The sequence below is a fragment of the Cherax quadricarinatus genome, chromosome 91, assembly GCF_038502225.1.
Source record: "Cherax quadricarinatus isolate ZL_2023a chromosome 91, ASM3850222v1, whole genome shotgun sequence".
Taxonomy (NCBI): Eukaryota; Metazoa; Arthropoda; class Malacostraca; order Decapoda; family Parastacidae; genus Cherax; species Cherax quadricarinatus.
Window position 1 is genome coordinate 4011426 of NC_091382.1, and position 26790 is coordinate 4038215.

The window sequence follows — 26790 nt, forward strand, 5'->3', positions numbered from 1 at the left end:
GGCTTTCAGAGACTTGCTGGTTGGCTGGACTTGAATCCTGGAGGTGGGAAGTACAGTGCCTGCACTCTAAAGAACGGGTCTGGGATTTTTGCTGTTTAGCGTGACATCTGAACTGTTGTGTTTATGCGTCTCTGGCAAGACGGTGATAATGTGAATGTCGAAATATTTAATAAATTATTAGAAATTATAAAAACTTAATCAGGTAGTATTTGGTATAGCATGAAAAAAATAGGAAAATTAGATTATGGTGTCATAGTAAAACAGTATGATAAAGTGTATTATTGAAATTTTGCTTTTCCTGCAGATATTTTGAATGCAAAGATTTGTTTGGCCTTTTTGCTCCTATTGCTCGTGTGAGCAAATGTCCCGGGGGTTCTACACCCCGTCGGACATCTGTAGTACCCCAGGTGCCCCGAGCCACTGTTCGGCGATCTAACAGCAGGGAGTCGCTGGGCGGATCATCCGTTGCATCGTCCACCACTTCATCTATTCGGGGTACCAGGGTAAGACTTGGCGTCACATCACTCACACCAGGCCAGGTACGGTGTCTCCCAACTTCTTGCTGTTATTTGTGGATGTTATCCTGGGCAGTGGCTTTCCGAAAAGTATTTTTGTGTTAATATTCCCATTTAACTGTTAAATGGGCATTGTAGATGTAAATCTGTATTCTAGCAATGGCTAAAAGTGTCTTGCTTCATAATAACATTCCTGAATATGCATTTCTAAATACAATTTGATTTGTATTGAAGCTTTTTATTAATTAAAAAATAATGTAATGAGAGGTTATTTGCTTTGTTTAATGCAAAAAAGCATTGTTAGTAGACTGTCTTGAGTGTGAGATGGAATGTCATGTCACTGAGCCTTATTTGGTGTCATTCACAGCACTGTTGTTCTTGCCTGTTGTAGTTGCCAGAATAAATTAATGTTTATAATAAGACTTTTAAAAGCCACTGCTTTAATGGATCACAGTATAAGCAGCAGAAATATGGGGTAAGCTAGACCAGCCTTTCTGTACAATGATCTGTAGATCCAAAATTTTAATATAGCAAGAGAAATATGTTTTTTTTTCTGTAGATATTAGTGGTTTATTGAATTTTAGCAAAAGCCGAGTGTTATTCACAAATGTTAACAATTTTTTAGTTAATGTGACTCCAAGACAGTTGTATTGAAGTTTTGACAAATTATATTGACGACTGCTTAGTTGCTAATAATGTTAAATATTTTCTGGAAAAAGGTTGCACTAATCTAACTGTGTTGTAGAAGGGGTGTACATGAGGGACTGTTTGTTCACCTAACTGTAGTGAAGGTTGTCAGTGGAAGTTGAGTTTCAGCTCCTGGCTCCACCTCCTGATCTTCAGATGGCTGAAGTAGTTAGCACCTAGCCTCTTGGACATTTATACCATAGCAACTTTTTAATCCATATATGGAATTTACCTGCACTACATCTTCCTTTGACTTGTTCAAATTTTGCTTCTCTGTCACTTAAATACTTTCTAATTCCCTGTGGTTCTTTGGATCTTTAGCTTCTCTGTTACTTCTTGTTCTTGTCCCTTTCATACCAGACCTTGACCATCCTGTTGATTCCTATATTTATTTTATTTGTTGTGATAATATATTCCATTTCTTTGGGGAAGTGGAGAAGAATTCTTCCTCCGTCAGCCATGCCTGTTGTAAGCGGTGACTTGTTAAAAAAAAAATTATATACAGCCTTTCCTCACTTGACGATGGAGTTCCGTTCCTAAGACCACGTCAGTAAACGAATTTGTCGCTAAGTGAGGAGCATACTATAATGGTAGTGGGTTTGTGTCAACCATCTTTGATATTATTTTAATGTCACCTTTGCACCATTTGTAACATTTGTGGTATACGTATTTTTAAATGTTTATACAGCATTGTACTGTATATTGCAATAAAAAGAATAGAGGAAATCATCTCTAATATACATTATTTAGGTTTGCATACTGCTCAGAGAGCCCATCGTAAGTCCGAGTTGTCGGTAAACGAGTATGCCGTTAAGTGAGGAAAGGCTGTATATATATATTCCCTGACTATTCATGCAGCTTGAGGCTGAGCTCTTATGACTGTAGGGACCTCAAGGATGTATTTGTGTCTTTAAATTTTAAATTGATGGGATATGTAACATGCAAATTTTTAAAATTTTTTGAGTTGAGATTTATTTTTGTCGTATTTGTACGAGTGATATTTTTTGTTTTTGCAAGTGATTTATGATTTTATTGAATAGTTTTACTATGGGTGGTTATCTGTTTATTTGTATTTTCTATTTTTCTTGCAAAGAATTCTGACTAATCTCATAGGTCAAGTGTGCTGTAAATTACATAACTTCCTTTATTCTATCCTTTTAATTCATGTTCCCACCTCCAGAACCAGCCTTTTTTTTTTTTTTTTTGTAAATATTTGGACTTGAGATTCTGTATGTGCTACTTATTCAAGAATTGGCCTGAAGTCTAGTATACTTCCTGTACCTAAATCATTAATCGTTTGATATGATGCCTTTCTAATCCCATGGTTTTGTTATATTTGAATCTGTGATTCTCACCATCCTCTCACAGTACATTCCACTTGATACAATCAGGAAGAAATATCTTGTATATTCTTAGCTTCTATTGGCATTTTTGTCTGCTTTGTTGAAAGTTATACATTATAATCATGTTCACCTGGAACCTTTTTCTCTTCAGAATTTGAGATTAGATTTTTCAGCCAGTCCTCATAGTTCAGGTCCTGTTACTCCTTTATATTATGGGAATAAAACAGCTAGTATATTGTTTAAATAAGGTTGCCTCTATGCTTTTCTGTCCTGGATGCCTCTTAGATAAAGTTGCCTAGAAGCTCTTCTGTCCTGGCTGCCTCTTAGATAAAGTTGCTGAAAGCTTTTCTGTCTTGGCAGCCCTCTTAGATGAGGTTACTTGGAAGCTTTTCTATCCTGGCTGTCCTCTTAGATAAGGTTACCTGGAAGATCTTCTCTCCTGGATGCCCTCTTAAATAAGGTTGCCTGGAAGCTTTTCTGTCCTGGCTGGTTTCTTAGAGGCAAGTTCTTGGTGCTAATGTGGTGGTGTGAAAAATATTGATGAAAATGGAAAACTGGCAAGTGTTTGTGAGCTGCCTTTCCTAGATCAGACCTGATTACCTCCCAGTTTCCAAGGTTCTGTATGACCTATGCAGTTTAGCACTTTCCCACAAATATAATGAGGCTCAAAGAATGAAATAAAAGAATTAAATTTGTTCCTAATAGCCCTATCATTGCTTGGTCACAACCAGTAGACAAGATAGTCAGAAATATTGTCTAAATGTTGATTTCTGGTGTGTGTAGTGGTTACTGATGCTGTCAGAAATATTTCCATGCTGTCAACATAAGCAAACTAACGTTGAATGAAAAGCAGGGGTGTGGTGGGCACAATAAGGGAACCCTGTATCAGCATCCGTGACCCCAGATTATTCAACATCTTACCAGAAGATATCAGAAATACTGCTGGAACAAATGTAGAAGTCTTCAAGAGGAATTTGGAAAAGTATCTTCACCAGGTGCCAATCAACCAGGCTGTGGGGCTGCGGGCCAGCTGCAGCAACACCCAGGTTGACCAGGCTAGCACCAGATGAGCCTGGCCCGTGGTTGGGCTCTGAGAGTAGAAAGACTCAAAACTCATCAAAGGTACAAAGATGTACAACTTTCTAAAGAGGTCTCAGGTTACTGAAGTGCATGGTGGTGGTGCACCAATTAGTCGTCTAGATTGTGGGTTAGTCGTGAATTATTATTTTCATGATATCATGATGTGTGTTCCTCTTTATTAAGTAGGAGTTTCTAAGGTAATGTTAATTTCAACTGAACAATGTAGAGATAATTTGAAGAGCATGATTTATTATATTTGAACTTGAGTAATAAAGATAGTTCAGAATAGAATAAAAAGTAGTGACTTTCAAAGAAAGTTAATTGCTAATACTTAAGTTGCAGCTGCAAGTATGGTTGTTATTTTCTGATGCTTTTGTGTAGCATAGTGTTCTTTGAAAATTTGTGGTTTAAAGGTAGTGTAAGATATTTGCTCTGAAAGTGCATAGATTTGTATATTCATATGTTGTTGCTGGTGAAGGGCTCTTGGTCCAAGGCATGGAGTTACCATCCCCCTCCTTGGACCAAACCTGTTTACCTCCCATTCCACAGGTACTATATGGCCTTGATGTGTTTAGCACTGCCCAGTGGATATACTGTAATAATAATAACAATAATAATAATAATAATGAAGTAAAGGGTGTGATAAAAGAGAAAAAGGTAGCTTATGAGAGGTTTTTACAAAGCAGAAGTGTTATAAGAAGAGCAGAGTATATGGAGAGTAAAAGAAAGGTAAAGAGAGTGGTGAGAGAGTGCAAAAGGAGAGCAGATGATAGAGTGGGAGAGGCACTGTCAAGAAATTTTAATGAAAATAAGAAAAAATTTTGGAGTGAGTTAAACAAGTTAAGAAAGCCTAGGGAAAATATGGATTTGTCAGTTAAAAACAGAGTAGGGGAGTTAGTAGATGGGGAGATGGAGGTATTGGGTAGATGGCGAGAATATTTTGAGGAACTTTTAAATGTTAAGGAAGAAACAGAGGCAGTAATTTCATGCACTGGTCAGGGAGGTATACCATCTTTTAGGAGTGAAGAAGAGCAGAATGTAAGTGTGGGGGAGGTACGTGAGGCATTACGTAAAATGAAAGGGGGTAAAGCAGCTGGAACTGATGGGATCATGACAGAAATGTTAAAAGCAGGGGGGGATATAGTGTTGGAGTGGTTGGTACTTTTGTTTAATAAATGTATGAAAGAGGGGAAGGTACCTAGGGATTGGCAGAGAGCATGTATAGTCCCTTTATATAAAGGGAAAGGGGACAAAAGAGACTGTAAAAATTATAGAGGAATAAGCTTACTGAGTATACCAGGAAAAGTGTACGGTAGGGTTATAATTGAAAGAATTAGAGGTAAGACAGAATGTAGGATTGCGGATGAGCAAGGAGGTTTTAGAGTGGGTAGGGGATGTGTAGATCAGGTGTTTACATTGAAGCATATATGTGAACAGTATTTAGATAAAGATAGGGAAGTTTTTATTGCATTTATGGATTTAGAAAAGGCATATGATAGAGTGGATAGAGGAGCAATGTGGCAGATGTTGCAAGTATATGGAATAGGTGGTAAGTTATTAAATGCTGTAAAGAGTTTTTATGAGGATAGTGAGGCTCAGGTTAGGGTGTGTAGAAGAGAGGGAGACTACTTCCCGGTAAAAGTAGGTCTTAGACAGGGATGTGTAATGTCACCATGGTTGTTTAATATATTTATAGATGGGGTTGTAAAGGAAGTAAATGCTAGGGTGTTTGGGAGAGGGGTGGGATTAAATTATGGGGAATCAAATTCAAAATGGGAATTGACACAGTTACTTTTTGCTGATGATACTGTGCTTATGGGAGATTCTAAAGAAAAATTGCAAAGGTTAGTGGATGAGTTTGGGAATGTGTGTAAAGGTAGAAAGTTGAAAGTGAACATAGAAAAGAGTAAGGTGATGAGGGTGTCAAATGATTTAGATAAAGAAAAATTGGATATCAAATTGGGGAGGAGGAGTATGGAAGAAGTGAATGTTTTCAGATACTTGGGAGTTGACGTGTCGGCGGATGGATTTATGAAGGATGAGGTTAATCATAGAATTGATGAGGGAAAAAAGGTGAGTGGTGCGTTGAGGTATATGTGGAGTCAAAAAACGTTATCTATGGAGGCAAAGAAGGGAATGTATGAAAGTATAGTAGTACCAACACTCTTATATGGGTGTGAAGCTTGGGTGGTAAATGCAGCAGCGAGGAGACGGTTGGAGGCAGCGGAGATGTCCTGTTTAAGGGCAATGTGTGGTGTAAATATTATGCAGAAAATTCGGAGTGTGGAAATTAGGAGAAGGTGTGGAGTTAATAAAAGTATTAGTCAGAGGGCAGAAGAGGGGTTGTTGAGGTGGTTTGGTCATTTAGAGAGAATGGATCACAGTAGAATGACATGGAAAGCATATAAATCTATAGGGGAAGGAAGGCGGGGTAGGGGTCGTCCTCGAAAGGGTTGGAGAGAGGGGGTAAAGGAGGTTTTGTGGGTAAGGGGCTTGGACTTCCAGCAAGCGTGCGTGAGCGTGTTAGATAGGAGTGAATGGAGACGAATGGTACTTGGGACCTGACGATCTGTTGGAGTGTGAGCAGGGTAATATTTAGTGAAGGGATTCAGGGAAACCGGTTATTTTCATATAGTCGGACTTGAGTCCTGGAAATGGGAAGTACAATGCCTGCACTTTAAAGGAGGGGTTTGGGATATTGGCAGTTTGGAGGGATATGTTGTGTATCTTTATATGTTTATGCTTCTAGACTGTTGTATTCTGAGCACCTCTGCAAAAACAGTGATAATGTGCGAGTGTGGTGAAAGTGTTGAATGATGATGAAAGTATTTTCTTTTTGGGGATTTTCTTTCTTTTTTGGGTCACCCTGCCTCGGTGGGAGACGGCCGACTTGTTGAAAAAAAAAAAAAAAAAAAAATAATAATTATAATAATAATAGTATTATATGTTGGTTATGCCTGGTGGCATATGTCAGTTTTTTAGTGAGTATGTCTTGTGTATACTATTGTTATCCAGTCATGTATGATAGCCTGGTTTAGCCCAACTCATGGTTTTGTTGTGTTCACTTCTGCATGGTAATATATAAGCAGCACCAACTTAACCGCTTCATTTATGATAAGCATGAACTAGAATTAATCTGCACTTATTTGCTTCCCAATGCAGTCATCTTTACAAATTTCCCGGTTTCTTCTATGTTCTGTATTTGTGAATTTTGTTTTTCAGCTGTTACTGAAGGACAGCTATTGAACAGTCAGTTATTCAGTGCTTTCCTGGCTCACTGGCATTCCTGCTCCCAAATCTCTCTTAATTTTTTTAACACTATACGTCTCCCACCGAGGCAGGGTGACCTGAAATAGAAACTTTCACCATCATTCATTCTTAACACTTGCCAGAGGCATACTGATAGTACAGTTCAGATACCCCCTCTGGACTACAGATATCACCACACTTCCTTCAGGGTGCAGGCACTGTACTTCTCACCTCCTGGACTGAAGTTCAGCAAACCAGTTTCCCTGAATCCCTTCACAAAATATTACCTTCCTCACACTCCAACAGCTCATCAAGTCTCAAAAACAATTTGCCTCCAATCATTTCTATCTAACAAACTCACACACACACACCTGCTGGATGTCCAAGCTCCTCACAAACAATACCTCCTTTTCCTTCAACCCCGAAGCTTTCCCAGTGTGACCCCTACCCTGCCTACCTGCCGCTACACAGCGGTCCTCTCTAATATATAAAATAAACCCTTATCTGCAACAGAATTTGTTATGAAGATGTAATTTTGTATCATTTATGATTTCTAACTTTGCAGTTCTTCTTGAATATAACTCCTGGAAATTTGTAGTGATGACTGTAAACTGTGCTTCAAAATAATTTTCCACATACTGTACTTCATTGGTCATCATTTATTTAGCAAGGCATGTACAGTGGACCCCCGCATAACGATATTAATCCGTGCATGAGAGCTCATTGTTATGCGAAATTATCGTTATGCGGATGAATTTTCCCCATAAGAAATAATGGAAATCAAATTGCAAGACACCCCAAAGTATGAAAAAAAAAATATTTTTACCACATGAAATATTAATTTTAATACACACAAACTGAAAAAGGCATGCACAATTACATGACACTTACCTTTATTGAAGATCTGGTGATGATTGATGGGATGGGAGGAGGAGAGAGTCTTAATGTTTAGAAGGGGAATCCCCTTCCATTAAGACTTGAGGTGTCAAGTCCTTTTGGTTACTTCCCTTCTTCTTTTAATGCCACTAGGACCAGCTTCAGAGTCACTGGACTTCTGTCGCACAACATATCTGTCCATAGTGGCCTGTACCTCTCGTTCCTTTATGACTTCCCTAAAGTGTTTCACAACATTGTCAGTGTAATAGTCACCAGCACGGCTTGCAATAGCTGTGTGAGGGTGATTTTCATCCATAAAGCTGAAGGGGGTAGGGGAGTTTCAGTGGGGGGAAATAAATGGGATTAAATCTGGAGTATCTGAGAGAGTTAGAGCAAAGGAAGGGGTAGCAGTAATGTTGAATGATCAGTTATGGAAGGAGAAAAGAGAATATGAATGTGTAAATTCAAGAATTAAAGGTTGGATGCGAGAAGTGGGTCATAATAAGCATGTATGCACCTGGAGAAGAGAGGAATGCAGAGGAGAGAGAGAGATTTTGGGAGATGTTAAGTGAATGTATAGGAGCCTTTGAACCAAGTGAGAGAGTAATTGTGGTACGGGACCTGAATGCTAAAGTAGGAGAAACTTTTAGAGAGGGTGTGGTAGGTAAGTTTGGGGTGCCAGGTGTAAATGATAATGGGAGCCCTTTGATTGAACTTTGTATAGAAAGGGGTTTAGTTATAGGTAATACATATTTTAAGAAAAAGAGGATAAATAAGTATACAAGATATGATGTAGGGCGAAATGACAGTAGTTTGTTGGATTATGTATTGGTAGATAAAAGACTGTTGAGTAGACTTCAGGATGTACATGTTTATAGAGGGGCCACAGATATATCAGATCACTTTCTAGTTGTAGCTACACTGAGAGTAAAAGGTAGATGGGATACAAGGAGAATAGAAGCATCAGGGAAGAGAGAGGTGAAGGTTTATAAACTAAAAGAGGAGGCAGTTAGGGTAAGATATAAACAGCTGTTGGAGGATAGATGGGCTAATGAGAGCATAGGCAATGGGGTCGAAGAGGTATGGGGTAGGTTTAAAAATGTAGTGTTAGAGTGTTCAGCAGAAGTTTGTGGTTACAGGAAAGTGGGTGCGGGAGGGAAGAGGAGCGATTGGTGGAATGATGATGTAAAGAGAGTAGTAAGGGAGAAAAAGTTAGCATATGAAAAGTTTTTACAAAGTAGAAGTGATGCAAGGAGGGAAGAGTATATGGAGAAAAAGAGAGAGGTTAAGAGAGTGGTGAAGCAATGTAAAAAGAGAGCAAATGAGAGAGTGGGTGAGATGTTATCAACAAATTTTGTTGAAAATAAGAAAAAGTTTTGGAGTGAGATTAACAAGTTAAGAAAGCCTAGAGAACAAATGGATTTGTCAGTTAAAAATAGGAGAGGAGAGTTATTAAATGGAGAGTTAGAGGTATTGGGAAGATGGAGGGAATATTTTGAGGAATTGTTAAATGTTGATGAAGATAGGGAAGCTGTGATTTCGTGTATAGGACAAGGAGGAACAACATCTTGTAGGAGTGAGGAAGAGCCAGTTGTGAGTGTGGGGGAAGTTCGTGAGGCAGTAGGTAAAATGAAAGGGGGTAAGGCAGCCGGGATTGATGGGATAAAGATAGAAATGTTAAAAGCAGGTGGGGATATAGTTTTGGAGTGGTTGGTGCAATTATTTAATAAATGTATGGAAGAGGGTAAGGTACCTAGGGATTGGCAGAGAGCATGCATAGTTCCTTTGTATAAAGGCAAAGGGGATAAAAGAGAGTGCAAAGCAAAAATTATAGGGGGATAAGTCTGCTGAGTATACCTGGTAAAGTGTATGGTAGAGTTATTATTGAAAGAATTAAGAGTAAGACGGAGAATAGGATAGCAGATGAACAAGGAGGCTTTAGGAAAGGTAGGGGGTGTGTGGACCAGGTGTTTACAGTGAAACATATAAGTGAACAGTATTTAGATACGGCTAAAGAGGTCTTTGTGGCATTTATGGATTTGGAAAAGGCGTATGACAGGGTGGATAGGGGGGCAATGTGGCAGATGTTGCAAGTGTATGGTGTAGGAGGTAGGTTACTGAAAGCAGTGAAGAGTTTTTACGAGGATAGTGAGGCTCAAGTTAGAGTATGTAGGAAAAAGGGAAATTATTTCCCAGTAAAAGTAGGCCTTAGACAAGGATGTGTGATGTCACCGTGGTTGTTTAATATATTTATAGATGGGGTTGGAAGAGAAGTAAATGCGAGGGTCTTGACAAGAGGCGTGGAGTTAAAAGATAAAGAATCACACACAAAGTGGGAGTTGTCACAGCTGCTCTTTGCTGATGACACTGTGCTCTTGGGAGATTCTGAAGAGAAGTTGCAGAGATTGGTGGATGAATTTGGTAGGGTGTGCAAAAGAAGAAAATTAAAGGTGAATACAGGAAAGAGTAAGGTTATGAGGATAAAAAGATTAGGTGATGAAAGATTGAATATCAGATTGGAGGGAGAGAGTATGGAGGAGGTGAATGTATTCAGATATTTGGGAGTGGACGTGTCAGCGGATGGGTCTCTGAAAGATGAGGTGAATCATAGAATTGATGAGGGGAAAAGAGTGAGTGGTGCACTTAGGAGTCTGTGGAGACAAAGAACTTTGTCCTTGGAGGCAAAGAGGGGAATGTATGAGAGTATAGTTTTACCAACACTCTTATATGGGTGTGAAGCATGGGTGATGAATGTTGCAGCGAGGAGAAGGCTGGAGGCAGTGGAGATGTCATGTCTGAGGGCAATGTGTGGTGTGAATATAATGCAGAGAATTCGTAGTTTGGAAGTTAGGAGGAGGTGCGGGATTACCAAAACTGTTGTCCAGAGGGCTGAGGAAGGGTTGTTGAGGTGGTTCGGACATGTAGAGAGAATGGAGCGAAACAGAATGACTTCAAGAGTGTATCAGTCTGTAGTGGAAGGAAGGCGAGGTAGGGGTCGGCCTAGGAAAGGTTGGAGAGAGGGGGTAAAGGAGGTTTTGTGTGCGAGGGGCTTGGACTTCCAGCAGGTATGCGTGAGCGTGTTTGATAGGAGTGAATGGAGACAAATGGTTTTTAATACTTGACGTGCTGTTGGAGTGTGAGCAAAGTAACATTTATGAAGGGGTTCAGGGAAACCGGCAGGCCGGACTTGAGTCCTGGAGATGGGAAGTACAGTGCCTGCACTCTGAAGGAGGGGTGTTAATGTTGCAGTTTAAAAACTGTAGTGTAAAGCACCCTTCTGGCAAGACAGTGATGGAGTGAATGATGGTGAAAGTTTTTCTTTTTCGGGCCACCCTGCCTTGGTGGGAATCGGCCAGTGTGATAAAAAAAAAAAAAAAAAGGTTTGCACTTTCAGCCACATTGCACAGATTTCCTTAATCTTTGTAGTAGACAACTTCTTCAATTTCTCTCTCCCCTCCTCCGAACCAGTTTCCTCAGGTCTGGCCTCTTGCTGTTGAAGTTGATCTATCAGCTCATCAGTGGTTAGTTCTTCATTGTCCTCCTCCACCAACTCTTCCACATCATCCCCACTAACCTCCAACCCCAAGGACTTCCCCAATGCCACAATTGATTCCTCAACTGGCATACTCCTCTCAGGGTTAGCCTCAAATCCTTCAAAATCCCTTTTGTCTACACATTCTGGCCACAGTTTCTTCCAAGCAGAGTTCAAGGTCCTCTTAGTCACTCCCTCCCAAGCCTTACCTATAAGGTTTACACAATTGAGGATATTAAAGTGATCTCTCCAAAACTCTCTTAGAGTCAGTTGAGTTTCTGAGGTCACTACAAAGCACTTTTCAAACAGAGCTTTTGTGTACAGTTTTTTGAAGTTTGCAATAACCTGCTGGTCCATGGGCTGCAGGAGAGGAGTGGTATTAGGAGGCAAAAACTTCACCTTAATGAACTTCATGTCTCCATAAAGTCGCTCTGCCACGTCTGTAGGATGACCAGGGGCATTGTCTAACACCAGGAGGCACTTAAGGTCTAATTTCTTTTCAGTTAGGTAATCTTTCACATTGGGGGCAAATTCATGGTGTAACCAGTCATAGAAAAAGTCCTTAGTGACCCATGCCTTACTGTTTGCCCTCCACAGCACACACAAATTAGCCTTGAGGATATTCTTTTGTCTGAACGCTCTGGGAGTTTCTGAGTGATACACTAATAAAGGCTTTACTTTGCAATCACCAGTAGCATTGGAACACATCAACAGAGTAAGCCTGTCTTTCATAGGCTTATGTCCTGGGAGTGCCTTTTCCTCCTCAGTAATGTAGGTCCTGCTTGGCATTTTCTTCCAAAACAGGCCTGTTTCATCACAATTAAACACTTGTTCAGGTTTCAGTCCTTCACTTTCTATGTACTCCTTGAATTCCTACACATATTTTTCAGCTGCTTTGTGGTCCGAACTGGCAGCCTCACCATGCCTCATCACACAATAAAGTCCAAGTATTATGGTAGCCATAATAGTTTGGGACTCGCACTATGTATGCCACTACGCTTCTTAAATCTCTCAAACCAACCTTTGCTGGCCTTAAATTCACTCACATCATCACTAGTTGCAGGCATTTTTTTAATTAAATCCTGATGCAACTTCCTAGCCTTTTCACTTATGATCACTTGAGAGATGCTATCTCCTGCTATCTGTTTTTCATTTATCCACACCAATAAGAGTCTCTCAACATCTTCCATCACTTGCGATCTCTGTTTCGAAAACACAGTTGAACCTTTGGCAAGAACAGCTTCCTTGATTGCCTTTTTGTTGCCCACAATAGTAGCGATGGTTGACTGGGGTTTATTATACAACCTGGCCAGCTCGGAGACACGCACTCCACTTTCATACTTATCAGTGATCTCTTTTTTCATCTTTATAGTAATTCTCACCCTTATTCCTGTAGGGTTGGCACTAGAAGCTTTCTTGGGGCCCATGGTCACTTACTTTGCAGATAAAATCACCAAAAACACTGTAATAATACGAAATATTCCGATTGTATGCTTGGATGTTACCGGCGGAACATGTGAGGGTGGCTAAGGCCGCACATTAGACGCGTCTCGGACGAGCAGCGTTGAGCGGGTTTTTTAGCGGTATGCGAGGCAAAATCTTTGCGATAAAACATATCGGTATGTGGATTTAACGTTATGTAAGGCCAATGGTATGCGGGGGTCCACTGTATTGAATTTTAATACCACCTAAAAAATAATTTTTTTTTATACCACATCTGCCCTTTCTCATTAAGGTAGTGTATCTTAAATAAAAAAAATGCGTTGATCATCACTCCATGGGGAAATGGAGAAGAATTCTTCCTACATAAGTGTGTTGTAATTTTTTTTTGAATAATTTATGTTAAGCGCTAAACCCATGTGGGTCATTCAGCACAAGACATGATGGAGGCTTGATCCTCTGTCCGCTGAGCTCCAGACAGATGCTCTTCCTATTTATACTTGCCCACATGTCATGAGTGTCGTAAGACACGACTAAAATGCCAGGAGCAAAGGGCTAAAACCCCTTCTTCTGTATAAAATACTAAATGTAACAAGAAAAACTGTATTCTTTTTTGGGTCACCCTGCCTCAGTGGGAGACGGCCGGCATGTTAAAAAAAAAAAAAAATCATCATCACTCGTTCAGTAGTTATCTTGCTAGAAGTTCACAGCCATAACAGCTAAACTTTGGGTTGAAGATATAGTGGATAACTTGTATCAAAATGAGAAATGAGAGTAGGGAAGACATAGTATGAATGAGATATAACACTACTGGGTGTTAACACCCAACTCTGGGGGTCATTATAGACTTAAGTTTGACATAGATTAAATATTTTATGTACAGTGGTCCCTCAATTATTGTCTATAATCCATTCCTCGAAGTGGGACTATTATCGAAATAGATGATTTTCGAATCAGTTTTCCCCATAAGAAATAATGTAAATACAATTAATCCGTTCCTGACACCCAGAAGTATTAAAACAAAAAAATTTTTTACATGAAATATAGATGTAGTACATAAACAATACAATGGCACATGATGAATGAAACATTAACAGAATAACACTTACCTTTATTGGCAATTCTTCTTAGTGTATGGAAGACTGGAGAAGGAGAGAGATTGGATTAGTTACTGTTTGGAAGGGTAATCCCCTTCCATCAACACCTCAGGTATCAAGTGCTTTTCTGGGGTTACTTCTCTTCTCTGTTTCTTAATGCCACTAGGACCACCTTGAGAGTCACTGGGGTCCTGTCTCGCAAAAAAACTGTCCAGAGAGCTCTGTTTCTGGCGTCTCTTTAAAACTTCCCTAAAATGGACCAAAACTCTCTCACTGTACAAGTTGCCGATATGGCTTGCAACATCCTTCTCATGGTGATGTTTCTCCATAAATTTTTCCATCCTACCCCACATTTCAAAAATCTCCTTAATTTCTGAAGAAGGCACCTTCTTCCATCTCTCTTCCTCCACCTCTGCAGCAAGATTCTGAGCTGTGATCTGTTGCTCTTCCTGCTGAAGCTCTTGCAGCTCCTCAGTGGTTAGCTCTTCATTGTGGTCCTCCACCAACTCTTCCACATCCTCCAAACTCACATCCAACCCGATGGAACTCCCCAGTGCCACAGTAGAGTTCACAACTGACATAGGCTCATCAGGGGCTGCCTCAAACCCTTTAAAATCCATCTTGTGGACACAATCTGGCCACAATTTTCTCCAAGCAGAGTTCAAAGTCCTGGTAGTCACTCCCTCCCAAGCCTTACCTATAAGGCTTATGCAATGGAGAATACTGAAGTGTTCTTTCCAAAAATCTCTTAGGGTCAAGTGAGTGTCTGAGGTCACATTTAAAGCACCTTTCAAACATTGCTTTGGTGTAGAGTTTTTTAAAGTTTGAAATGACTTACTGGTCCATGGGCTGAAGGAGAGGAGTGGTATTCGAGGGCAAGAACTTTACTGTGATGAACCCAAACTCCTTCAGAATTAGGTCATCCAAGTTTGGAGGATGAGCAGGTGCATTGTCCATTACTAGGAGGCACTTGAGATCCAATTTCTTTTCCAGGAGGCAGTTCTTCACACTAGGGCCAAACACTTCATTGAACCACTCGACGAAAATGTCCCTTGTGACCCATGCCTTATGATTAGATCTCCAAAACACACACAATTTACTCTTCATAACATTGTTTTTCTTGAACACTCTGGGATTTTCAGAATGGTACACTAGTAACGGCTTCACTTTGAAATCCCCACTAGCATTAGCACAGAACATGAGCGTCAGCCTGTCTTTCATAGGCTTGTGTCCTGGCAGTGCCTTTTCTTCCTGAGTAATGTAGGTCCTGTTTGGCATTTTCTTCCAAAAGAGGCCTGTTTCGTCACAATTGAACACTTGTTCAGGTTTCAGTCCTTCAGCCTCTATGTACTCCTTGAATTCCTGCGCATATTTTTCAGCCGCTTTTTTGTCAGAACTGGCAGCCTCACCATGCCTTATCACACTGTGTATGCCAGTACGCTTCTTAAATCTCTCAAACCAACCTTTGCTGGCCTTAAATTCACTCACATCACCACTAGTTGCAGGCAATTTCTTTACCAAATCGTCATGCAATTGTCTAGCCTTTTCACAAATAAGCAACGTCATAAGGCTATCTCCTGCTAATTGTTTCTCATTTATCCACACCAATAATAACTTCTCAATATCTTCGAGCACTGGTGATCTCATTTTTGTCAGCATATTTACCCCCTTTGCAACAACAGCTTCCTTGATTTCCTTTTTCTTGGCTATGATGGAAGATATGGTTGTACGGGATTTGTTATACATCCTGGCCAGTTCGCCCACACGTATGCCACTTTCATATTGTTCAATGATGTTTTTCTTAAATTCAATCGTATTTCTCACCTTCTTTACCAAAGGCTTGGCACTAGGAGCTTTCTTTGGAGTCATGGTAGCTTATTTAGCACTTGCAAGCACTAAAATCAATGGAATATTATGAAATATTTCGTATGAACACGTGAGGGGACCGTCGCTCACTGGTAAACAATGGCACACTGGCTGGGAAGGGAGGCCGAGGCAGCTCAGAGCGTGAGTACGCGTCCAGGACGAAAGACAATTAGCGAGTTAACGGACCATTTGCGAGCCAATGTTTAGACGAAGTAACGGGACTATTTCCGAAATGGACGACTTTCAGGCTGGACGATTATTGAGGGACCACTGTATTAAACAAACTATAGATCTTTTTTTTTTTTTTTAATATTTATAATTTGTTGTATTGTCTTACAAAATTATTAATTGCAATTTGCTTAAGTTCTTGAAAAGTTCTTCAAAGAGGTTGTGTAATTGTTCATGCTATAAGTAGTATTTACGTATTTTAACAAAAGTTTTTGAGCAGCCTCCTTTTATACAATGGACCCCTACTTTTTTAGTCAATTTTTGGCTTCTGTTTTCGTTGATTGCCTCTGTTTTTGTTGATCGTGAGGAACCTGTCCAGTGCCCAGCACGCAGACAAAGCTGCCTCCCACACACATTCTCAGCCAGTGTAGCGTTATTTCTCAGTGAGTGAACATATCCTGCCAGGTCATACGAAACATTTCATAATAATCCATTGTTTTTGGCACTTGTTTATTGTGTGTGACTGCTAAATAAGCCACCATGGGCCCAAAGAAAGTTTCTAGTGCCAGCTGTTTGGTAAAGAATGTGAGAAACCCGATATAATTCAAGAAAAAGTTTGTAGAAAAATATGAAAGTGGTGGTGGTAGTGGGTGGTAGTAATGGTGGTAGAGGGTGGTAGTGATAGTGGTAGAGGGTGGTAGTGTAGTGGTAGAGGGTGGTAGTGATGGTGGTAGAGGGTTTTAGTGATGGTGGTAGAGGGTGGTAGTGATGGTGGTAGAGGGTGAGAGTGGTTGTGATAGTGGTAGAGGGTGCCTTCTTCAATGATTCAGTGATTCTACTAACTCCTCCAATGTTGTTGGAGTTATACAGGGCTACAGAAAACACTGCCACCTCAGATGCAGCCTTCACCACCACTATGGATGGCCTATTCTCTCAGTGGCCCATATAGACCCAACAACACCAACACCAGTCGTGACATACATAATGACTTATTTTATTCATTCTAGAGTACGTATATGTCATGTTTCTGTGTTATTATTATTGTTTATTATGTCATATTAGTTGAATTGTGATAGATAAATAAGCCGTAGAGTTAATATTAGTGTCATATTCTCCAACAATAAACTCGCGTCCACTCCTTCTGCCATACACCAACAAGAGTCTTCAGTAAAGATAAGTGTGATGTTAAATGTTCATTTTTACATTTTATTAGTGCTTTATATTTATTTGTCATTCTTTTCTGCATATTTTTTTTTTTTTTTATTATCACACCGGCCGATTCCCACCAAGGCAGGGTGGCCCGAAAAAGAAAAACTTCCACCATCACTCACTCCATCACTGTCTTGCCAGAAGGGTGCTTTACACTACAGTTTTTAAACTGCAACATTAACACCCCTCCTTCAGAGTGCAGGCACTGTACTTCCCATCTCCAGGACTCAAGTCCGGCCTGCCGGTTTCCCTGAATCCCTTCATAAATGTTACTTTGCTCACACTCCAACAGCACGTCAAGTATTAAAAACCATTTGTCTCCATTCACTCCTATCAAACACGCTCACGCATGCCTGCTGGAAGTCCAAGCCCCTCGCACACAAAACCTCCTTTACCCCCTCCCTCCAACCCTTCCTAGGCCGACCCCTACCCCGCCTTCCTTCCACTACAGACTGATACACTCTTGAAGTCATTCTGTTTTGCTCCATTCTCTCTACATGTCCGAACCACCTCAACAACCCTTCCTCAGCCCTCTGGACAACAGTTTTGGTAATCCCGCACCTCCTCCTAACTTCCAAACTACGAATTCTCTGCATTATATTCACACCACACATTGCCCTCAGACATGACATCTCCACTGCCTCCAGCCTTCTCCTCGCTGCAACATTCATCACCCACGCTTCACACCCATATAAGAGCGTTGGTAAAACTATACTCTCATACATTCCCCTCTTTGCCTCCAAGGACAAAGTTCTTTGTCTCCACAGACTCCTAAGTGCACCACTCACTCTTTTTCCCTCATCAATTCTATGATTCACCTCATCTTTCATAGACCCATCCGCTGACACGTCCACTCCCAAATATCTGAATACGTTCACCTCCTCCATACTCTCTCCCTCCAATCTGATATTCAATCTTTCATCACCTAATCTTTTTGTTATCCTCATAACCTTACTCTTTCCTGTATTCACCTTTAATTTTCTTCTTTTGCACACCCTACCAAATTCATCCACCAATCTCTGCAACTTCTCTTCAGAATCTCCCAAGAGCACAGTGTCATCAGCAAAGAGCAGCTGTGACAACTCCCACTTTGTGTGTGATTCTTTATCTTTTAACTCCACGCCTCTTGCCAAGACCCTCGCATTTACTTCTCTTACAACCCCATCTATAAATATATTAAACAACCACGGTGACATCACACATCCTTGTCTAAGGCCTACTTTTACTGGGAAAAAATTTCCCTCTTTCCTACATACTCTAACTTGAGCCTCACTATCCTCGTAAAAACTCTTCACTGCTTTCAGTAACCTACCTCCTACACCATACACTTGCAACATCTGCCACATTGCCCCCCTATCCACCCTGTCATACGCCTTTTCCAAATCCATAAATGCCACAAAGACCTCTTTAGCCTTATCTAAATACTGTTCACTTATATGTTTCACTGTAAACACCTGGTCCACACACCCCCTACCTTTCCTAAAGCCTCCTTGTTCATCTGCTATCCTATTCTCCGTCTTACTCTTAATTCTTTCAATTATAACTCTACCATACACTTTACCAGGTACACTCAACAGACTTATCCCCCTATAATTTTTGCACTCTCTTTTATCCCCTTTGCCTTTATACAAAGGAACTATGCATGCTCTCTGCCAATCCCTAGGTACCTTACCCTCTTCCATACATTTATTAAATAATTGCACCAACCCCTCCAAAACTATATCCCCACCTGCTTTTAACATTTCTATCTTTATCCCATCAATCCCGGCTGCCTTACCCCCTTTCATTTTACCTACTGCCTCACGAACTTCCCCCACACTCACAACTGGCTCTTCCTCACTCCTACAAGATGTTATTCCTCCTTGCCCTATACACGAAATCACAGCTTCCCTATCTTCATCAACATTTAACAATTCCTCAAAATATTCCTTCCATCTTCCCAATACCTCTAACTCTCCATTTAATAACTCTCCTCTCCTATTTTTAACTGACAAATCCATTTGTTCTCTAGGCTTTCTTAACTTGTTAATCTCACTCCAAAACTTTTTCTTATTTTCAACAAAATTTGTTGATAACATCTCACCCACTCTCTCATTTGCTCTCTTTTTACATTGCTTCACCACTCTCTTAACTTCTCTCTTTTTCTCCATATACTCTTCCCTCCTTGCATCACTTCTACTTTGTAAAAACTTCTCATATGCTAACTTTTTCTCCCTTACTACTCTCTTTACATCATCATTCCACCAATCGCTCCTCTTCCCTCCTGCACCCACTTTCCTGTAACCACAAACTTCTGCTGAACACTCTAACACTACATTTTTAAACCTACCCCATACCTCTTCGACCCCATTGCCTATGCTCTCATTAGCCCATCTATCCTCCAATAGCTGTTTATATCTTACCCTAACTGCCTCCTCTTTTAGTTTATAAACCTTCACCTCTCTCTTCCCTGATGCTTCTATTCTCCTTGTATCCCATCTACCTTTTACTCTCAGTGTAGCTACAACTAGAAAGTGATCTGATATATCTGTGGCCCCTCTATAAACATGTACATCCTGAAGTCTACTCAACAGTCTTTTATCTACCAATACATAATCCAACAAACTACTGTCATTTCGCCCTACATCATATCGTGTATACTTATTTATCCTCTTTTTCTTAAAATATGTATTACCTATAACTAAACCCCTTTCTATACAAAGTTCAATCAAAGGGCTCCCATTATCATTTACACCTGGCACCCCAAACTTACCTACCACACCCTCTCTAAAAGTTTCTCCTACTTTAGCATTCAAGTCCCCTACCACAATTACTCTCTCACTTGGTTCAAAGGCTCCTATACATTCACTTAACATCTCCCAAAATCTCTCTCTCTCCTCTGCATTCCTCTCTTCTCCAGGTGCATACACGCTTATTATGACCCACTTCTCGCATCCAACCTTTACTTTAATCCACATAATTCTTGAATTTACACATTCATATTCTCTTTTCTCCTTCCATAACTGATCATTTAACATTACTGCTACCCCTTCCTTTGCTCTAACTCTCTCAGATACTCCAGATTTAATCCCATTTATTTCCCCCCACTGAAACTCTCCTACCCCCTTCAGCTTTGTTTCGCTTAGGGCCAGGACATCCAACTTCTTTTCATTCATAACATCAGCAATCATCTGTTTCTTGTCATCCGCACTACATCCACGCACATTTAAGCAACCCAGTTTTATAAAGTTTTTCTTCTTCTCTTTTTTAGTAATTGTATACAGGAGAAGGGGTTACTAGCCCATTGCTCCCGGCATTTTAGTCGCCTCATACGACACGCATGGCTTACGGAGGAAAGATTCTTTTCCACTTCCCCATGGACAATAGAAGAAATAAAAAAGAACAAGAGCTATTTAGAAAAAGGAGAAAAACCTAGATGTATGTATATATATATATGCATGTGCGTGTCTGTGAAGTGTGACCAAAGTGTAAGTAGGAGTAGCAAGATATCCCTGTTATCTTAGCGTGTTTATGAGACAGAAAAAGAAACCAGCAATCCTACCATCATGCAAAACAGTTACAGTTAAGCTAGAGAAGTGGCTAGGGAAGTGACCCCTGATAAAGACTTGGTACCTAGAGTCCTTATGGAGGGGGATTCCCCTTCCAAACAATAACTTCTCTTCCCTCTCCCCTCCTCCCTGTCTGCCATCCATCAACAACAGCCTTCAATAAAGGTAAGTGTCATGTTGAATGTTCATTCTTTTGTGCATGTAAATCTATCTTTAAGGTAAAAAAAATGTCTTGATACTTCTGGGTGTTTGGAACGAATTAATTCGATTTACATTATTTCTTATGGGGAAAATGGTTTTGGTTTTGGCCAATTTCAGTTTTGGCAGATCGCTCTGGAATGGATTAAACACGAAAACCGAGGGTCCACTGTATATTGTAAATTGGGTTATTTCTTATTAATAATGTTGGTAAAATCACCGACTATGTCAGGTAAATGGGACATAAGTGAAACTAATGCGACATTTTATTGTGGCAGCGTTTCACTCTCCAGGAGCTTTGTCACGCCATTATGGCACTACAGAGCCGTAACCACAGTGTCATCTAGAGTTTCCTCTCCAAGTGCTGGCTAGTTGTGAATTGTTCCACGCACTGTATTGTGACTTTTATTCCTCAGTAAACTTCTGCTTTAACCGAGAAACTAGGAATGCTTTCTATAACACCTCTGCTGTCTGTCCATATGCGTTTTTAACACGCTATAAAAAATTGATAAATTGTCTTCCTTGCAAATTGCAAAAAATTTTAATTGTATTTTTCTGTAATACAGTCGAAGTGCTGAGTAATGTGGAAGGTTATTTTGCCTTATACAAAGGAAATTGACTTAGAATGTACAGAAAATGCTTTTTCTTCTGTAATATAGGATGATGTACAATACTGCTTTTCTGTGATGTGGAATGATGTGCACAAATAACCCACACATGGGAGAAAGAAACTTATGATGATGTTTCTGTCCTACTTGGACCATTACGGCATCACAAGTTTCTCTCTGCTATGTGCAGGTTATCTGTATAATGTTCCAGTCATGGTATTGTTCTTTGTTCTTTCTGACTGATGTACAATACTGCTCTTCTGTGATGTGGGATGATGTACAATACTGCTCTTCTGTGATGTGGGATGATGTACAATACTGCTCTTCTGTGATGTGGGATGATGTACAATACTGCTCTTCTGTGATGTGGGATGATGTACAATACTGCTCTTCTGTGATGTGGGATGATGTACAGTACTGCTCTTCACTTCTTAATACTACTGTTTACTTACTACTGCTCTTCACTTCTTGCTGTGCTTTAAAGATGTAATGATAATTCAATAGAATGATTAGGATTCAAATTTCTGGTCTGGGACTAATAGCCTATCATCCTCCCAGACCACTGATGCGAATCCCAATTACTCCATTGAATTTTTATGTTCATTCACTATGAATTTTCAGCATGCTTAGCAGTAAGTTCACTGAATGATGAGTAAGCAATCGAGGGATTTCAGAGTTTTTCACATTGTCTTGTACATGCAGAACATTTGTAATATTTTTTTACCTTCTGGTCTTACGTTAAAATTTATTATGTATTAGAGAATGTTGCACAGTGGAATGTCTGTCACTGGAAGGTAAAACTCTGTCTTTGTTTCTTCAAAGGTAAGAAATTAATGACAATTTACTGTTTTCATTAGTTGAGATCTTGTGTGTATTAGAGGTTAAAATTGATGCAGCTTAGAATATGATGTGGTTATATTTTTAACATAGTTCCTTTCTCTTTAATCAAAGCTTAGTGGAACACTACCACCAAAATCCATCTCCCGCTCTCCTCCTCCAAGCTTGACCCGCTCCACTGCTAGCTATTTCAGGCACTCTACTCCCACATTAACTCCATTTCCTTCTTTGCTTTTTTGTTCTCATTATTCCCAGCCAGTTTCTGCAAAATCCTTGCCATCTCTCTCATATCAGTCAACTCAATCTGCTGCCTCTGTTCCACCAATAGTGACTATTTCTCGACCATCTCCAACGATCACCAAAGAATCGCCCAGCTTCTCTCTAAGTTTGCATTCTTTGCAATCCTTACCATGTTCTTTATCAAGCTCCATTTCTCTACCTCACCCAAAATCCATCCCAACTAAACCATTCAGCCACCGGACACAAAACAAACTGCAAGATTCATACTGTGGAGAAAGGGTAGGGGAATACCTGATAAGTATTGTGTAGTAGTTGGTAGAAGTTGTTGATGCATAAGCTGGTTATCAACTAAGATAAAGTGGGTTAGTCTTCACAGCTTACCTACAGGTTTGGAGAGAAAACTTCATGTTTTGGTCTGACTTTGAGTACAGGTGCTCCTTTTCTCTCTCCCATGTGTGGGTTATTTGTGTATTGTTCCAGTCATGATATTGTGCCTTTTTGTTCTTTAGGTGCTTCTCAACTTACACTGGGGTAATGTTCCGAAGACCTATCATGTGTTGAATAAGTCTTTGTAATGTGAGTTAAGGCTGCCCCTCCAGAACCTAAGATCACCTTTTGAAGGTGAGGGCAAGTACAAATAGGAAGAGCGTCTCTCTCTCGCTCAGTAGACGGAGGATCGAGCCTCCACCATGTCTTGTGCTGAAAGACCCACATGGGTTCAGGATAAGTAAATAAATAACTTTGTCACCAAATAAGTAAATAAATAACTTTGTCACCAAATAAGTAAATAAACAAATTATTGTAACTAAATACCAGAAGCAGGTGACATACTTGAGCATTTAGTAGCCATAATGGGCTTGGGAAAATTTGGTTAAACGCAGAAAAACATTTGATGACTACTGAATGTGCATCACTATCGCACCATCGTAAAGTCAAAATATCATAAGTCAAATCATTGTGAAGCAAGGAGCACCTGTATTAGCAAGTCACAAACCAAAAGGAAACTTACGATGATGTTTTGGCTCATGACTGGACAACGGTCAAGGACCAACCAAAATGTAAATTTTCTTCTGCAGATTGTAGGTTATAGCTGTGAACTTTTCTAGCCATGTTGTTGTGATCTTTTTTCTTCCTGGACCTTTTTTTCTTCCTGGACCTTTTTTTTTCTTCCTGGACCTTTTTTTCCTTCCTGGACATTTTTTTCTTCCTGGACCTTTTTTTCCTTCCTGGACATTTTTTTCTTCCTGGACTAGTACATTTGTAAGAAAGCTTCTACTTCTGTATGTATTTTGCTCTCAAAGAGTTTGTTTTAGAATGCTGAGTGTTTTAATTTATATTAAAATGGTTTGAGAATTTTTTATTAACAAAATTAGGTACATCAGCAGTGTTGCTACTACCTTAATCTATGTGACAATTAGAATGATGGACTTTATGAGATGGAGAATGTTAGTGAGTGTTGAAATGGTAACAACTGGTAGGCTGTTATATACATGAACTTATATGCAGAACAAGCCACATGGGTATGGAAATCTTAGTTCTAGATATTTTGCACTCTCATGCATTGTCAGGAGCTATGCTACGTTGATAGACAGCAACAGATAGGGGAGGAAATTCTCTGAGGCAAGGAAGAAGACTCTGTGACAAGGGTTACCACTGATACCTTCTGTCTTGCCTCTGAGAATTTCCCCTCCTATCTGTTGCTGTCTTTCAACATAACATAGCTCCTGACAGTGCGTGAAAGTGCGAAAGATCTAGAGCTAAAGATTTCCAACCCCACGTGGTTTGTTCTGCGTTGTTAGGAGTGTCTGTTTGCAATTGTATTGCATTATGAACATATGTGCATGAAAGACAAGGTGAACGATAGAATTAACGAAGGAAAAAGCGTGGGTGGTGCATTGAGGCATCTGTAGAGACAAAGCGTTACCTCTGGAGGCAAGAAAAAGGAATGTACGAGTCTAGTGGTACCAATGGTCTTATATGGGTGTGAAGCATGGGTTGTGAATGTTGCAACAAGGAGAAGGCTGGAGGCAGTGTAGATGTTGTGTCTGAGGGCAATTTGTGGTGTGAATATAATGCAGAGAATATATAGCTTGGAGATAAGGAGGTGCAGGGTTACTAAAAGTATTATCCAGAGGGCTGAGGAGGGGTTGTTCAGGTGGTTTGGAGATTTAGAGAGGATGAAACAAAATAGGATGACTTGGAGGGTGTATTAATCTGTGGCGGTGGAAAGACAGTTTAAGGGTGTAAGAGGAAAGGTTGGAGGGAGGGGGTAAATGAGGTTTTGTGTGTGAGTGGCCTAGACATTTAGCAAGCGTGCATGAGTATGTTAGATAGGAGTGAGTGGAAGGAAGTGGTTTTTATGTCTTGACATGCTGTTGGAGTGTGAGCAAAGTAACATTTATGAAGGGATTCAGGGAAACTGGTTAGTTGGGCTTGAGTCCTGGAGGTAGAAAGTACAGTGCCTGCTCTATGAAGGAGGGGTGGAGATATTTGCTGTTTTGAACTGCAGTGATGGCACCCCTCTGGCAAGACAGTGTTGGAGTGAGTGATGGTGAAAGTGTTTCTTCCTTTTTTGGGTCACTTTACCTTGATGAGAGATGGCTGGTGTGTTAAAAAGATGATCATTATTATCATCTCTAGCACAATTACAGAATTTAGTTTGTACTTGTGCTGGAGATACTGGCATTTCTTTCATTGAAGTGTTTGCTTCATAAGTAAGTTTATTAAGGTACAGGTCCATAATTATCTTTGAATTAAAAACCTGGAGAATATGTTCTAGGCGCACCATTTGCAGAAACAAAACACCAAACAATTTCTCTAACTGATGTTTATCCTATATTTCTGGGCAACTTTAAAAATGGGTTAGGCATATGAGAAGGACCTGCCTAACATGGGCTAGCAGGCCCATTTAGGACTTAGTTGCCATGGGTTCAAGCCCTATTTTCCCCAGTGGAAGTATCAAGGACCCAAGTGGAAATAAGTCACTTTTCCTGACTTTTTTTGGGGGGGTTATCCTGGTGGGTAATTTACACACTTTACTATGTGTGATAATTTGTATTACTGTATTTACATGTACCTGTACCTAAATAAACTTATTTGCTCACCTGTTCTGTGGTTTACAACACTGGTATTCTGTTCTTAATTTAGATTTATACCACATCAACTGTTATCCACCAAGGTAGGATGACTCGGCTCACTTCTCATGCTCTTCAGAATGCTGTTGTTCCTTGATGTTGGTGAGGGGCTCTTGATTTAGGGAATTGGATCTGTGCTCCAGTTCCCCGAATTAAGCCTGAATGCCTTCCACATCCCCCCCCCCCAGGCGCTGTATAATCCTCCGGGTTTAGCGCTTCCCCTTGATTATAATAATAATAATCAGAATGCTGTTCAAAAATTTCCTTCAGCACTGCATCACTCTGGTTCATAGCTTCAGCATCTACTTTACATTAGTGACTTCTGAAACCTTCAAGTGTGCACACACCAAAAACTTTTAATATTTTCTACATCAAATTTTTTCTTAGACATCAAAATTTATATCTAAGAATATAAATGCTGTTATCAGCAATGAATGCATGCAGTTAATTAGTACAGCAAGTCCTCAAATAATGTGGCAGTTAGGTTCTTGAAATTAGCGTTCTGTTTAAAAATCGTGTTATGTAATATATATGTATTTTTTTTTTTTACATGTTGGCCGTCTCCCAACGAGGCAGGGTGATCCAAAAAAGAGAAACACTTTCACCATCATTCACACTATTACTGTCTTTGCAGAGGCATGCAGGTACAAAAGTTTAGTTGTCATGCCAAACATTCAGTATCCCAAACCTCTCCTTTAAAGTGTAGGCATTGTACTTCTTGTCTCCAGGACTCAAGTCTGGCTAACTGATTTCCCTGAATCCCTTCACAAAATGTTACCCTATTCACAAACCAACAGCTCGTCAAGTCCCAAAAAAACATTTGTCTCCACCCCTATCTAACTCAAACATCCCTGCTGTATGTCCAAGCTCCTTACACACAAAACTTCTTTTACCCCTTTCCTCCTCCTTTTCCTAGAATGATTCCTGCCCCTCCTTCCTTCCACTACAGATTTATACACCCTCCAATTCATCCTATTTTGCTCCATCCTCTCTAAATGACCAAACCACCTCAATAACCCCTCTTCAGCCCTCTGAATAATACTTTTTGTAACTCCACACCTCCTCCTAATTTACACACTACAAGTTCTTTGCATAATATTTATGCCACACATTGCCCTTAGACATGACATCTCAACTGCCTCCAGCCTCCTCCTTGCTGCAGC

The 26790-nt window shown here is 40.1% G+C and overlaps 1 protein-coding gene across 14 annotated transcripts in view; it reads left to right on the top strand.

Moving 5' to 3' along the window:
• LOC128704860 (CAP-Gly domain-containing linker protein 1) overlaps positions 1-26790 on the top strand; it is a 308119-nt gene that overhangs the window by 168794 nt on the left and 112535 nt on the right. For 10 of the 14 annotated variants that reach the window (XM_053800027.2, XM_053800017.2, XM_053800020.2 and 7 more), the window contains 2 exons: positions 305-539; positions 22368-22772. In XM_053800027.2, coding sequence (XP_053656002.2) covers positions 305-539; positions 22368-22772 — 640 coding nt within the window. The remainder of the gene's footprint in view (positions 1-304; positions 540-22367; positions 22773-26790) is intronic. The other 4 variants (XM_053800022.2, XM_053800024.2, XM_053800023.2 and 1 more) reach the window with 2 other exon arrangements.